We start from the raw sequence: 13,805 nt of genomic DNA on the forward strand, positions 1-13,805 counted from the left end.
ATTATTTAGCTAGAGAAAGTACTTCTTTTTATCTGGAAAAGTTTACATAAAATTATAATTTTTTATTTCTTGCATATTTATTAAACTTTGCCCACAAAACTAAATGGGACAGGATTTTTTTAAATTAAGAAAATATTTGTTGTGCATTGACTCTACAATGCTGGTGCAATTGTCTATTTTATTTGTAACATTCATGTGTGACCCAATATAACTCAAGTGTGACTCAATATAATTCTGTTTATGTCTGTAACCCTCCTTTTGTAGTTTATGAAAAGGCCTTTTATAGTTTCCTCTCACTGAGAATTCAGAGGATACAAAGCAAACAAGTGGAGTCTGCACAATTTGAATAAAATAAATTTGTATTTACATTTAATGTAAAAGTAAACATTACCTATATAACCATTAATAATGAAAACTGAAAAAAAATTGACTTGGAACTATTGAAATAATTACCTTCAGGGGTAAAATTTATAAACATACACAAAGCCTTTGGTTTGAAATCAGGGACAGACATATTATAATAAATTGTAAAAAACATTGTTAATGAAATGATACCAACTGAAGCTAAGGGGCAGACACCACTGCCACACCACCAGGCTCTCCTGCTCTATCTGACCCATGCTTTAACTAAGGCTCCAAAATGGAGACCAGAGTGCCAGTGTGCATACAGATGACAAGAACCTTGGAAGAACTGTTAGATATATTGAGATGAAAGATATAATCTCCAATAAGATCTTGACATGGCAAAGCAATAAGCTGAAATCTCATGAGAAAAAAAAGCATAAAGAATTAAGGATAAGTAAGTCCTTGCATGAGGATTAAAAAACCAGCTAAACACCAGAATGCAGTGGAGACTGATGAATATGCTCAAACAACTGTACGTATACACACATTATATATATTGTGCATATACACATAAATGTATGCATATATGATGTATATATAAAGATGTACATGTTTGTTAAATCAAGTTGTATACACATGCATACATACACATATAATATCCCAAAACAATAACTATATGTATATGTGGAGACTTAATGGACAATAACTTCACCGGGAGTCAAAAGTGAGCTTGTGTGGTGGACAGAAAGTGAATCTGACTCATGGCCTCTGGGAAGGGAGGGGGGGTCCATTTGAGTCCTCAAAATGCACCCGACGGAGCCTGGAGCATCAGGGGCAGCATGGATTGCCCATGATGACAACAGGGAACAAGAGGGTGGCCATGCAGAGGGACTGGGGTACACCCCGCAAATGCAAATGAATGTAGAATCAACTCATCATCTGCTGAGTTGAAGGAACTGGGAGGAAGCCATGGTGGTTACATCAGAGGAGGAAAGCCAGCGCAGGAAGGAGTGGGAGGTGTCACCGTGTGTCCCCACATCTAGAAGCTTGATTATGAAGAGCAATAGGGGTTGATGGCCCAACAGGACAATAGCCTAAGCCCAAAGTGGGAAGCCCCAGAGAGAGAACTTTTAATTCAGCCTGTGGAAGAAAAGCTGAGCACTTGGATTTGTCTAGAGATGACATGTGTCCTCACAGGAGATGGCAAGTTCCCTGGTCCCCAAGGGATTGAAATACAGGGAGGCAGTCATGATTGGCTTCAACATCCTGGCTAATATTTATGGGGAGCTGGGTTCTGCCCAGAAAGATAAGAATTCAAGTGTTGGGTGGAACTGAGATTCAGCTGTGGGGGTGGGCTGCAGTGTGACATGGCCAGGGCCGATCCCCCTGGTAACCTCCCAGAGCATCAGCTTGCCAGTGTACAAAGTGCAATGGTAGGTATTTGTGGGGTTGTGGGATCCTGTATGTACTCACACTACTGCTGGCATCAGCCTGGCTTTCTTTTTTGTTTTTTAAATTTATTTGTTCTAATCAGTTATACATGACAGCAGAATGCTCTTTGATTCATTGTACACAAATGGAGCACGATTTTTTATTTCTCTGGTTGTATCCGAAGTAGGGTCCCACCATTCATGCAGTCATACATGTACCTAGGGTAATGATCTCCGTCTTATTCCACCATCTTTCCTATCCCCATACCCCTCCCCTCTCTTCTCCCCTTTTCCCTATCCAAAGTTCCTCCACTCATCCTATGCTCCCTCCCTCTGATAAGTGATTAACATCCACTTATCAGAGAAAACATTCGGCCTTTGGTTTCTCAGGATTGGCTTACTTCGCTTAGCATGATATTCTCTAACTCCATCCATGTACCTGCAAATGCCATAATTTTATTCTCTTTTATTGAATAGCCTGGGTTTCTTTTGGGGTCCGTTCTTTCTACACTTCCCATCTGGGTGGTTCTGCTGTCAGGCTGGCTCGTGACCTAAGCCTGGCCAAGGATGTACAGTGTCCCCTGGCAGTGATGATGGGCTGGTTCAGAAATGGTCTGTGGCCCATGTCAGGGCAAGCAGACATGAGGCTGGATGGCCTGGGGTACAGCCAGTATTTGTGATGTCATGGACAAGGAGCTGTGGCGGCCCACAGTGGAACACACAAGTAAACCCAGCCGCAGGGAGCAGAACTGTGCAATGACCTTCAGTACAACCACTGAGCCGCTCGAGAAATCTGATGTACTTACTAGTGGTCATGTGCCAAAGAGGAGTTGTTCCTCCTCCTTCCCCTCCTCCTTTTCTCCTTCGTCAAACCATTTATACCTGGGGCTTTTACTACTCAAAATACTACCAACTATAAAATAGGATAAGAATAGTACCTCAGTTTGGGGTTCTTGTGGGCATTACATGATACAGTGGGTATAAATGGATTAATGTCATAAAGAATGCATGCAGTAAACTTCAGCCATTGTAATTATTATTAACGTCATTATAATAATTTTGGTCAAGTGGTTGGCCATTCAGAAGAAGAAATATGAAAATTAGGATTCTACAGGTCAAAGTTGACAGTCTAGAGGCAAGAAAAACTACAGTAATGAAGAATGAAGTCCCAACATGCCTCCTAGAGCTGTTTGGCAGGACTAGACAAAGATTTGAAGAGCAGAAAATCTGCTACTCAGAGACAGCAAAATTCCTTCCGTGTTGCTACTCATGTGGGCCATGGGGGACTTTTACTGTCACATTGATCCTGAAAATCTAAATCCTGAAACACGCAGTCCCAATCTTTTGTAGCTCGAGTTACCATTCATTTCATGGTAATTTTCATGGTGCCAAATCAAATAAACCAAATCATTTGTTTATTTCAAATGCTTGCAGTGAATTTAGAAAGTATACTTTGTGTTTCAAAGATTTCTTTGTCACTGAAACCATATTTTAAAAAATCTCAAATGGATGAGCTAAATTCTTGGCGGCTGTAAAGATATCATTCAATTTTTTTTCATAAATCTGTTAGTAGCACGTTGGACTACCACGGTCTTGAAATGCTTGTGTGTTTCAATGTTTGCAAGTCCTATGAATTTGTTCCAATAGTGTTTCCAAGGAGGTGAAAAAGTATAATTGTTTTTCTGGACTTTTAGCAAATTCAATATCACAGATAAAGTGAAATTAGCATTTAAATTCTATAGCCAAAGGAAATTAGAAATAAAAATCCTGACTGGGGTTATTAATAACAACTCTTCACAGGCGAGTACAAGGTCGAGAGAGAGACCTTACCATTCAGCTTGCCTCAGATATATCTGAGCATCAGCAGACACTGGGAGGACCCACTCAGAGGTCTAGGGGTGCAGAGAACCCTCCTTAGGAGGTCTACAGTAAGCTGGTGCTGGGAATAGGAGGACTGAGCTGGCATCCCAAGCGCTAGGCAGAACTGGAGGACTAGTTTGTTGTTAATCCTAAGGGCTGGGTGGAACTAAGGGACTAATTAATTGGTAATTCTGAGGCTGGATGGAACCGGACTGCTAGTTTTTATCTCATCAGTTGGACTGGGAGCACTTCACAGTGTGGAAGCTCCACCTGGGCGTGTGGGGTGTGTCCGTGAAATAAGGGGTAAGTAACTTGTGAATTTCACAGGTTTTTTTTTTTTTTTAAATGAGACTGGGGGCATTTGAATACATATCACTTATATTATCTCTTATTGTCTGATCCCAAATTTTCCAAAAAAGTTTGGGATCTGAAGCCAAAAGAAAAAGAGAAGACAAGGTGAATATTTTGTGTGGAGTAATTTGACCTTGTCTGTACTTCCAAAGTTGGAACAATTAAGAGAGAGGACCTGGTTTGATTTTTTGTGGCCTCTCTCTTTTAAGTCACTACCAAGTTATGATCACATTGAAGAAGACATTAAACACTCTGGTGTATTTCATCTAATCAAGGGCATTTTTTACTTTTGGAAACCATGGGAAGAAGAGGTTCTCAGTACCGCCAGCAGTGGGGCCTGCCCCACCATCACAGAGACACCCTCTAGAGCTGGAGTTGGAGCAGGCGGCCAGGGTGGTGGGAAACAGCCCCCTGGACTGGGATATGCAGAATTGGAGGGGCGCCTATCGCTTGTCCAATGTGTCCAGGCAACTCGTCAGATGGACAGAAGCCTCATCCACACCTAGAGACTTTATGTATGCTCACAAGTCACTTAGAAGCAGGGCCGAAGACCAGGGGTCCTCACCTCCAGATCTCCCTCCACAAACCATAAGCACTTAGGAAGACACCTCTAGACAACCCCAGAGACATGCACCTGAGCTTGGCCTTCACACTGTACCTTGAAGTATGCTCCTGACTATCACCTCGGTGTGCTCGGCCAGGAGCTCCGCCTTGGCGATGGCAGCCAGACACAGGTAGTTAGACAGACTCCTGCGCAGCTCCCTGCTGCCTCTGTGGAGGTACTTCACGGCAATGGGGATGGCTAGTGCCATCACAGGGGGCCGGTTGTAATTCTGGGGAAACACAAGAAAGCAACAAATGACAGCGACTCACTGTTCACTCATCTACTTAACCATCCCAAATATTGCCTGGGCCAAGCTCCCAGAATGCACCTGTGGAAACGCAGGCTCTGCCCCACCTACGTGGCACCTGGGAACTCTCGGTCTTTTTGGGGAGAATTTGACAGGCTGTTGACAGAAGAAGCAGAATGCAGGGTGCCCAGGGAGCAAAGAAGGGGCATCAAGAAGGGTCAATAACACTTCCTGGAGGAGGCGACATCTTGGCTGGGACCTGAGAGGTGCACAGGAGATGGCTGGTTATGGATAGGAAAGCTGTGGACACAGGAAGAACCCTGTGGAGGCACAGGTGAGGAGCCCTTGGTGCCCTGGGTGGGGAGATGGAAATAGCTGCAGATGGATGGGTGGGTGGGTGTGGGGAAGCCAGGAGGATGGAGCCGCACACAGAGGCACCAGGAAGAAAGGGGATTAATCTCCATGGCAGCCAGGAGTCCCTGGGAGAGGAACACTCCTCAGAGAATACAACCAAAGGAAAACTGAAGAAGTCGCTTTCTGACTGTAACTTAAAAACTGCAGCTCTGTGCAGTCAATCCAAGAGGAACGAGGAAAGAAGACGCGGCAGAGACACACAATGGAATATCACCCAGCCATAACAAAGAGCGCATCCTGTCATCTGTGACGTGGAGGGAACTGGAGGCCATTCTGGTAAGTAAAATACATCAGGCACAGAAAGAGGGAGCTAAAAGAGGTGACTTCATAAAAGTAGAGAGTGGAATAGTGGCCACTAGAGGCTGGACTGTCAGAGAACCAAAGCACATTCTGGAGGGAAGAGTACCTATCGTGCTCAACACAGCAGGTGGCTTAGTTCCCAGTGATTTATTATACAGTTTATAAAGGCTCTGAGAGGGGGGTGTAAAGCTTCCTGACACAACTCAAAGAAATAACAAGACTTTAAAGGGAGGGAAACGCTACCTGCTGTAATTCGCCCATTGCATGTTATGCACAGGTGTCAAAATCACCCCCTGCCCTACAAAGATGTACAAGGTCATATGTCAACCAAAAAAAAAACCAAGAAACTAAAGTTTCAGCTGAGATTCAGAAGGAACAAATACTGAACCTTTGACTAAAAACATAAGGCATTCTGTACCCTAAAAAATTCTCTTCTTGATTGATTTTGTAACTGAACATAAATACCCTTGCATATAAAATACTTCTATTGGCATGTAGTTACCTAATTAGGAAATAATATTTGGAAGACACAAGTTGTTTTCTTAAAAATGAATGACACACATTAGTATCATCAACTTCACCTCTCTGTTTGGGAAAGGAGTTCATATTATGATATCACAACAGAAAGGTGGTTGTTTGGAGGGTCCTCTAGCTCCTCCCATAATTCTGGGTTTATGAGAAGTCCTCAATAAACACCTGGTTTTGAATAACTGATGAAGCCAATGTTGATGTAAGGTGACAGTTGTCACTGGGACGTAATGCAGGGGAAGGCACCGATGGAAGAACAGCCTCTGGATCCTAGTCTGTCTACCCCCATCCTGGTGGGTGATCATGGAGGTGTGGCCCAACTCTAGGTCTCACTAGTAAAAGCAATTACCAACCAAACAGTGTTTGATAAATAGACCCCAAAGCATTAATGGCATAAACTGCCTGGCACAGGAAGATGGTAGGCTACTAAGGGACCATTCTCTTGCTTGTAAAGAGGACCAACTCAGGATTACTGTGCTAATAGAGGTTCACACTCAGGCCATCAATATCAGGTAAATTGTGATCAGATTCAGAACACTGAGGGGGAAACCTAGAAGAGTGGACAAGAGTATTATTACAAACAATAATGACTCATTCCTTTTTTATTTAGCAATAAATTCCTGAATTATGATGGGACAGGGGCACATGGCTAAAGATAGCCTTTTTTAGTCTTCTTTGCTATCAGATGTGGCGTTGTGCAAAGTCTTGGGCGATGGGATAGGAATGGCATTAAGGTATTTACTTCTAGCTTCTCCTTCCTTCTCTCCCTTAGGTGCTGGTTGGAACAGAGCTATGGTAACAAAGATGGAAATAGTCATCCTAGATCATAAGTTAGAAAACATGCATGGGTAAGGCAGAGAAGATAGAAGGGGCTTGGGCTGGAGACCAGGAGTTAGAAACCATGCACAGCTAATGCAAAGAAGATAGACAGAAGGAGCCTGGGTTGGAGCCGCCATCGAGCCACCATTAAGAATGACACTCTTGAGTTGTTTCATGGAAGACAATTCAAGTCCTGTGCTGTTCAGTCCTCTGTCATAGGTCTTCATTACAGCAACCAAACCTGTGTCCTGACTAATACAATGTAAAGCCAGACTTTACTCTTAAACTTTCCCCTAAGCTTAAAGGGAACGTTATATATCCTAATATTATAAAATGTATAATTCCATTTTTGCACATGGAATTATACAAAAAGGATAACAGGAAGGACATGAGGCAAGGATTGTCACTGATACATGGGATCCCTGAGCAACCGGATGTCATCTTAGAAACGAGGCAGGTGGGGCCACTGGATATTTGTACCAACCGTCACACCAGCCATAATGAGACTCAGCTCCAGACAGATGCATATCTACAGGTGAGAAGAAAGCACAGGGAACATCCTGACAGCCTCAGGTAGACAAAGGCTCCCCACAGCCTGCTCAAAAACCTTAATAATGCAGGAAACGTTACAATGTGGATCAAAGGAAGAACTTCTAATCATTCTGTGATATCTCTAGGAAAGTGAAAAGATGGTCCAAAGCTGGAGAAGATATTTATAATAATTCATCCAACAAAAGTCTACTAGCACCCAGAATATATAAAAAAAATCCAAATCGATAAGACAACCAAATAAAAAACTGGAGGATTTGAACAGATATATTACACAAGAAGATATCAAAGTGGTTCAAAAACACAAAAATTTTCTCAACAGGATTAATTATTAATTTTGGTCTGGGTTCTGATTATAGGGCTGTGTTTAGTGAAAATCATTGAGATGTGATATGACCTCTTTTCTGAAAAAGAGGTGCAGTCACGTAAATTCAGATTTCATGTATTTTTTAACTGAGCTCAAAAGTTAGCATAAATGCAGGCCTGAATATTTAAGCATACCTAAACACCTCCTGTAGGGCTTGTGAATGACAGTGACCAACAGTGGCGAGTCCAATGCAGCCAGGAATATAATACAGTGGTGACAGTGTCAGGAAGATGACTCCCTTACTTATGCTGAGCACATATTATGGGATGGTTGAGACAGTCTAATGTGTGCTCCTATGAGCGTTGGTCATCTTGGGGAGATGACATTGTACTACTCAGTCTTAGTGTCCAGTCCATAAATACTTCCTCACATCATAGAAAATGTCATTGCTCTGGTTTTCTTCCACCTTCAAACCTCAACCTCCTTAGACGTCCATTCATCCTCCCTCTGAGGCTCCACCCTTATTCCCCTTTGAAGAACCATCCCAGATGCTCACAGTGGCATTTCTATCTGAGGTCTTGAGGGCTTGGACGCAAAAACCTGCCCCGAATCCAAATGCTGGGCTCAGAAATGGCAGGTTACCAAACCAGAATTAAGAACCCATGGAAGGGCTGTGTGAATGGCTTTCTTCTGCTGGATTCAAGGAGGTGAGAGGGAAAGATCCAGAGTAGCTGCCACCCTCTGTGACCTCACTGCTAGGGACCCTTATGAAACTCAAGGAAATTTGGATGTCCCTGAGAGACAAGTTGGGCCAGACCTGGACATGCCTTTCAGCTCCATGCTGTGGCTGTGCTGAGCCTGTGGTTTTCTAAATGAGCCAATCAAATCTCCTGTGCTTGAGCTCCCCCTCCCTTCTTGTCACTATAAACAAAAATACATATGGACAATCTTTAATCCATTCCTGTACTTCCATCCATTTTTCCAGACCCATGGGTCCCTCTGACCCCTAGGCAGAAAAAAGGAGTCCTTACCAGCCGAGCTTGGTATCCCATCATGAAGCCACCCCTGACTCTAGGCTCTGTGACAGAACATGTATCTAGACTGCAGCTCTACTCAGTAGATCATCTCACATCTCCTAACACCACCCAAGTATCAGGAGCATGGCCTACAGCCAGACTCTTCTGAATGTCTTTGGATTTTCTCTTTTTTCTGGTGAATTAAAGTGGGCCTGATTGGATTGGTCACTACTGCTGAGTCAGGAGGCCTCTCTGGGAGACTGGCTGCTCCCCGCCCCCAACCCCTGGAGGGCTGCTCTCAGCCTCAGAAGCCTGGGCAGATGCTGGGTCAGGCCACACAGAATGTTTGGATCTGCCAGCTCTTTGATCCAACTCACACCAAAGAACTTCAAGCTGGTGCATCTCAGTCATCCAGTGGATTCACCCACAGAGGGAGACTTCCCAAGGTCAGGCCCTGGGCATTGCTTTCTCGTTCTCAGGATACCAAGGAGCCAGACCAGGACCCAGAGTATTTACACAAAGGCACAAAGGGGGCACAAAGGCAGACCAGACCAGAGAGATACTGAGGGACGTTTCATCCAGGACCTCGGTGAAACCTGATTCTAATAACACGCCAGTCCTAAGCAGAATCTCCCCCTTTGCTAACTGCAACTTTCTATCCATCGAGTCCATTCTATCTCCCACATACCATCTCCCTACCCCTCAGTGCTGAGTAAACTTGCCAAACCAGTGCTCCCACACTCTGCAGAGGTGGTGTTTAACAAGGGTAATTGACTTGGCCAGTTTCTCAATTTGCCCCTATCCTATACCTTGAGGCTACATTCAAGTCACTTCAGTTAGAGCACTGGATGTTCCCAAACCCCACAGTCTCATTTGGGTCACTCCTCTAGGCAGCCAGTCTGTCCATTACATGGAGGCCTTTGATGGGTGAACTTTAATACAGCATACCCTTGTCCCCATAGTGATGGGTCATCACTCTGGCCTCAAGGGTGAAACACAATCACATAGTCTTTAGTGCTTTCCAACCAAGAACTCCATGCCCAAGTTTACTTCATCTACTCCGAGTCTTCTGCCAAAAACCATTTGCAGTAGAACAAGTTCCCCTAGAGGAACACATCTTCAAGCGCACTGCTATGTGACTTGAAAAACCAAAGATCATGGCATTGGAAAGTGTTCCCTGCTACCTGTGAACACAGACAGAAATGGGGAGAGATCAATGGAAATGAGTGTTTCCAGCAACTGACGTTTTTAAACCTCAGAAAGAGCGAGCATTTCCCAGCACCAGTGAAAGATTGGGCTGTCCTTTTTAGAAAACTCTAGATGTTCTGGAGAAAAATAGTGACCAGCTAACAAAGTTTCTGATGTGTGGTTCCAAGTGAAATGTATAAAACTCTCCCCAAATGCATAATGCTATTGTTTTAAAAAGCAAACTCTAACACATTCATTTTTTTTTCCTGTTTTTCTACCCACATGATATTTGGGGATCTCTTGAGTAACACAAACAGTGACAGATTAAGCAAAAAGCAAATAGTTCACGTAAACAGCAAAGTCTATCAGGGTCCAAACAGGGCCCCAACAGTTCCTAGCCTATCAAGGAGCCACAGCCACTGCTGACACCAACAGGGCATGAGCAAGAGGTTGGGAGCAAGAGGAGGGGACCCCTGACAGGTGACCAACAGTGCCTTCCACGGCTGAGCTTCATTTAAAAGACAGCAAAAGGAGCTGCTGCTGCGGCAGATGTCCAACCACAAATTATTTTATCTAGAATGATGTGGCTCAGGGGCAGAGGAAGTCCTGGGGTTGGCGTCCAAGTTCAGCGTCAGCTGGTAATGGCCGAGCCTGACAGACGTGCCCTCATCGCAGAGGCGAGCGCTTGGTTTGAGTCTCCTCTTTCTCAGTTCTGTGCTCAGGGTGAACACAGTGAAGGGCAGTGTGGACACAAAGACTTGCTCGTGGGGACAGCAACGTCCAGCCACAGAGGTGACACAAGAGGGCTTTGTTCCGCAGACGCCGCCAACCATCGAGCATCGTATCTCTCAACTAGATCAGCACCAGCTGGAGCCGTGGGTGGAGATTTTCCTCCTGAAAATGCACTTTGGGAACATTTCCCAGTGTTTTAGGATGGAATAGAATAAGCTAAGCAGAGGCATTATCTGAGGTTTGGCAGCTAAATGACGCTCAGGTCTAGACTTCAACTAAAGAGCCATAAAAACGATGGAACTCAAAAAATAATAAACTTCACTCCTTGGTCATTCATTATCAATCAGACAATTGTACTGATTTGGATTTCCATCTAAAATGCTAGATTCTTACCAGTTTAGTTATATGTAAAATTTAATTGACACATGCCTAAGTCTTCCCAGTGGATTTTCTGACAGGTGGTAAGCAGCAGGTGTTAGGAACCTGAGCCAGGTGGTCACCCCAGTCTCCTTCCAGTTCAGACCACCATGGTCTGAGGACTGGGGTTTCACACCTCGTGAGGGACAAGGGTAGCTGGTAGGAAGCCAGAGAGCAGGCACCTTTCCTGAGACCATTTATTCAATCGATCATTCAGTTAATGTTATTTGAGCACTTACTATGTGCCACACACTATTCTAGGTGCTGGAACTAATTTCACGAATAACAGAGCCTACAACTTGGACAGGGTGGGAATAAGCAGTAAACAACGGCTAGACTAAATAATTAAATCAGTAGCCTCTTACAAAGTGTTGAGAGCTATTTTAGAGTGTCCTGCGGATGATGATGGGATCAGCCAGAGTTGAAACTCACGCAGTGCTTCCCTGTCCTACCCATTCTGTCTTTATTTACTGTCTGTTTGTTTGCTTCTCCAAAGAACTCACGAGGCAGCTACTCCTATCATGTGGATTTTATAGACCAAGAAATAGAGGCACATAAGGGTCCATTTGCCTAAGCTTACACCATGGGTCCATGGGAGAGCTGGGACTGGCTGGAATAAACTTCTACACTGACACAGCAGTCCCTCCTCCAAGAGCCCTGGAGGAGACACTCGGTCATCCAAGACACCTGGTAGACCCAGCCAGGGGCAGCACGTGTGTCTTCACACAGCACTGACTGGGGGACTCAGCCTGAGATGACCAAAGCCTGGAATGGAGGAGAACGGACCCAGGATCCTTCTAAAGGAGGGAAATAGAGGCTCCTGGTTTTCCAACTGGACTTGAGGCTTTTCCTAGCACCCCATCTCCAACAACCCTCTTGGGTGATCTTCCTCTTCACACAGTCATCCACAGAGGTGGCAGAGATGGGGAAAGAGGTGACACAGAGCTGCTTCAACACCTGGGGACAGCTGGGCTAAGCAGTTTGGCTGGAAAGAGGCTGAACCTGAACTAGACATCAGGGGTCCACCCAGCAACAGCTCTCAGACTCCATCATGGCCCGTCTATTGGTTGCTACGGTTTTGCTCCAGTACATCAACTGTGTCCATAGTCACAACATCCCTGAGGCACATTTTAATCTTCATCAACCCTCTCCAAGTCTGTCTATGGCTTAGAAGTAGCGTGCCTTGTGGGGACAGCAGCCGACTCCACGAGGTAACCTTCCTCCAGAGGAAGCTCTTAGCTGGAGAGAAGCTGTAGTTTGGACCAGGTGATTCTGTGTCCTGTCTGGACCCAAATGGAGAGCCTTCTGTAGGAAAGGGCACCCCTCTCATGCACCACTCCCAATGAGAAGCTTAATGGCATGGAGCTGACAGGACTCTCGATGCCACGTCCTACAAGACGCAGCACTTAGTAGGAAGCTACTATACTGTGTGAGGATGTCACTCTCCCTGTCACCTATAACCCTAGGCATCCTGGGATGTAGGCAATGCCCTCCCGTCGTACAGATGGCAAAACGGTGAGTTGGAGAACGTAACGTGCCAGTCTCACATCTACATAAGAACAAGGTCCCTAGGACTCTCAGGCTTCAAGCTCTGAAGCTCTCTGCTCTTCTACCTCCGCCTCTCCCCTGAGCTGGCAGGTGAGCTGTTTTGTAGGTGACAGGTACAGACACTTGTCTGAGAACACAGGATGGGTTAGTAGAAGCAGAAGCCTCAAGTGAAACCAGACCAGACCAGACCCAGAGTTTACACGTGCCTGCCGCGCACATGTACCGATTTTGTATCAAGGGAGGAAGAGAAAGTGACTGGAATTTTAAGTTATTTTTAAGGTCATTGCAGCAAATTCATAAGTTTAGAACCAAGAAAAGAAGGAATTCAATATGATTATCAATTAAAAGAGGAATGAGCATGGATACCTGAAGTAGGGTTGACAGTGGGCCAAAACAAGACATTTGGGGTTAAGGAAAGATCAAAAAGTACACGTCTGTGTGTATGTGTGTGTGTGTGTGCGTGTGTGTGTGTGTGTATAAAACCATAGGTGCTCACATTCAGTTTAAAATTATTGAATAGTCAGCAAAAAGCAAATCAAAATGGTCAACGGTGTGGGAAGTGCCAGGGCCCTTGCCCTTGCCCTTGCCCTGGCCCTGGCCCTGGCCCTGGCCCTGGCCCTGGCCCTGGCCCTTGTCCTTGCCTTTGCCCTTGCCCTGGCCCTTGCCTGGTTAGACAGGATGATCTTGATTGCTGATCTGTATCTTGGAAAGTGGGAATCCAGGTAGAGAGGAAATCATTCCTTTTTTATTCTCCATTTCGAGCAAGCTAAAAATCCTGACTCCCTGACTTTTGAAAGTTGATCTGTTTTATTTCACTGAACAAACAAAGCAAAATGAGTCATCTGAATTTCTCCCTGGTTCCCACAAGAACCTCAATTACAAGTGCTAAAAAATCATGTTTTCAATGTTTACTGCAAAAATTCCCCTTAAAATTGGCTGGAGGCTGAATCCTCACTGTGAGACCACCATGGCCTGCTGAGGTTCTGGGAGACACACTGAAGGACATGTGCCCTTACGGCTTCCTGCCGTCTCTACAGTGCTTCTGCATCCCCCTGGGACCCAAGAAGGTCACTACAACACCCCCTCACCCCCCCACCCCACCCCCATCCCTATAGGCTGGCTTCTTTGTCCCTCTCAATCAAGAGCCAAT

General features: G+C 45.0%; 1 protein-coding gene across 10 annotated transcripts in view; it reads right to left on the bottom strand.

Annotated features, from left to right (window-relative positions):
* Veph1 (ventricular zone expressed PH domain containing 1) overlaps window positions 1–13,805 on the bottom strand; it is a 251,557-nt gene that overhangs the window by 195,752 nt on the left and 42,000 nt on the right. For all 10 annotated transcript variants that reach the window (XM_046431368.2, XM_058574933.1, XM_046431367.2 and 7 more), the window contains exon 4: window positions 4,645–4,819. In XM_046431368.2, the coding sequence (XP_046287324.1) occupies window positions 4,645–4,819 (175 nt within the window). The remainder of the gene's footprint in view (window positions 1–4,644; window positions 4,820–13,805) is intronic.

Source organism: Marmota monax, unplaced genomic scaffold, assembly GCF_021218885.2.
Source record: "Marmota monax isolate L192 unplaced genomic scaffold, Marmota_monax_Labrador192_F-V1.1 WCK01_AAM20220418_F8-fsc00022, whole genome shotgun sequence".
Classification (NCBI taxonomy): domain Eukaryota; kingdom Metazoa; phylum Chordata; class Mammalia; order Rodentia; family Sciuridae; genus Marmota; species Marmota monax.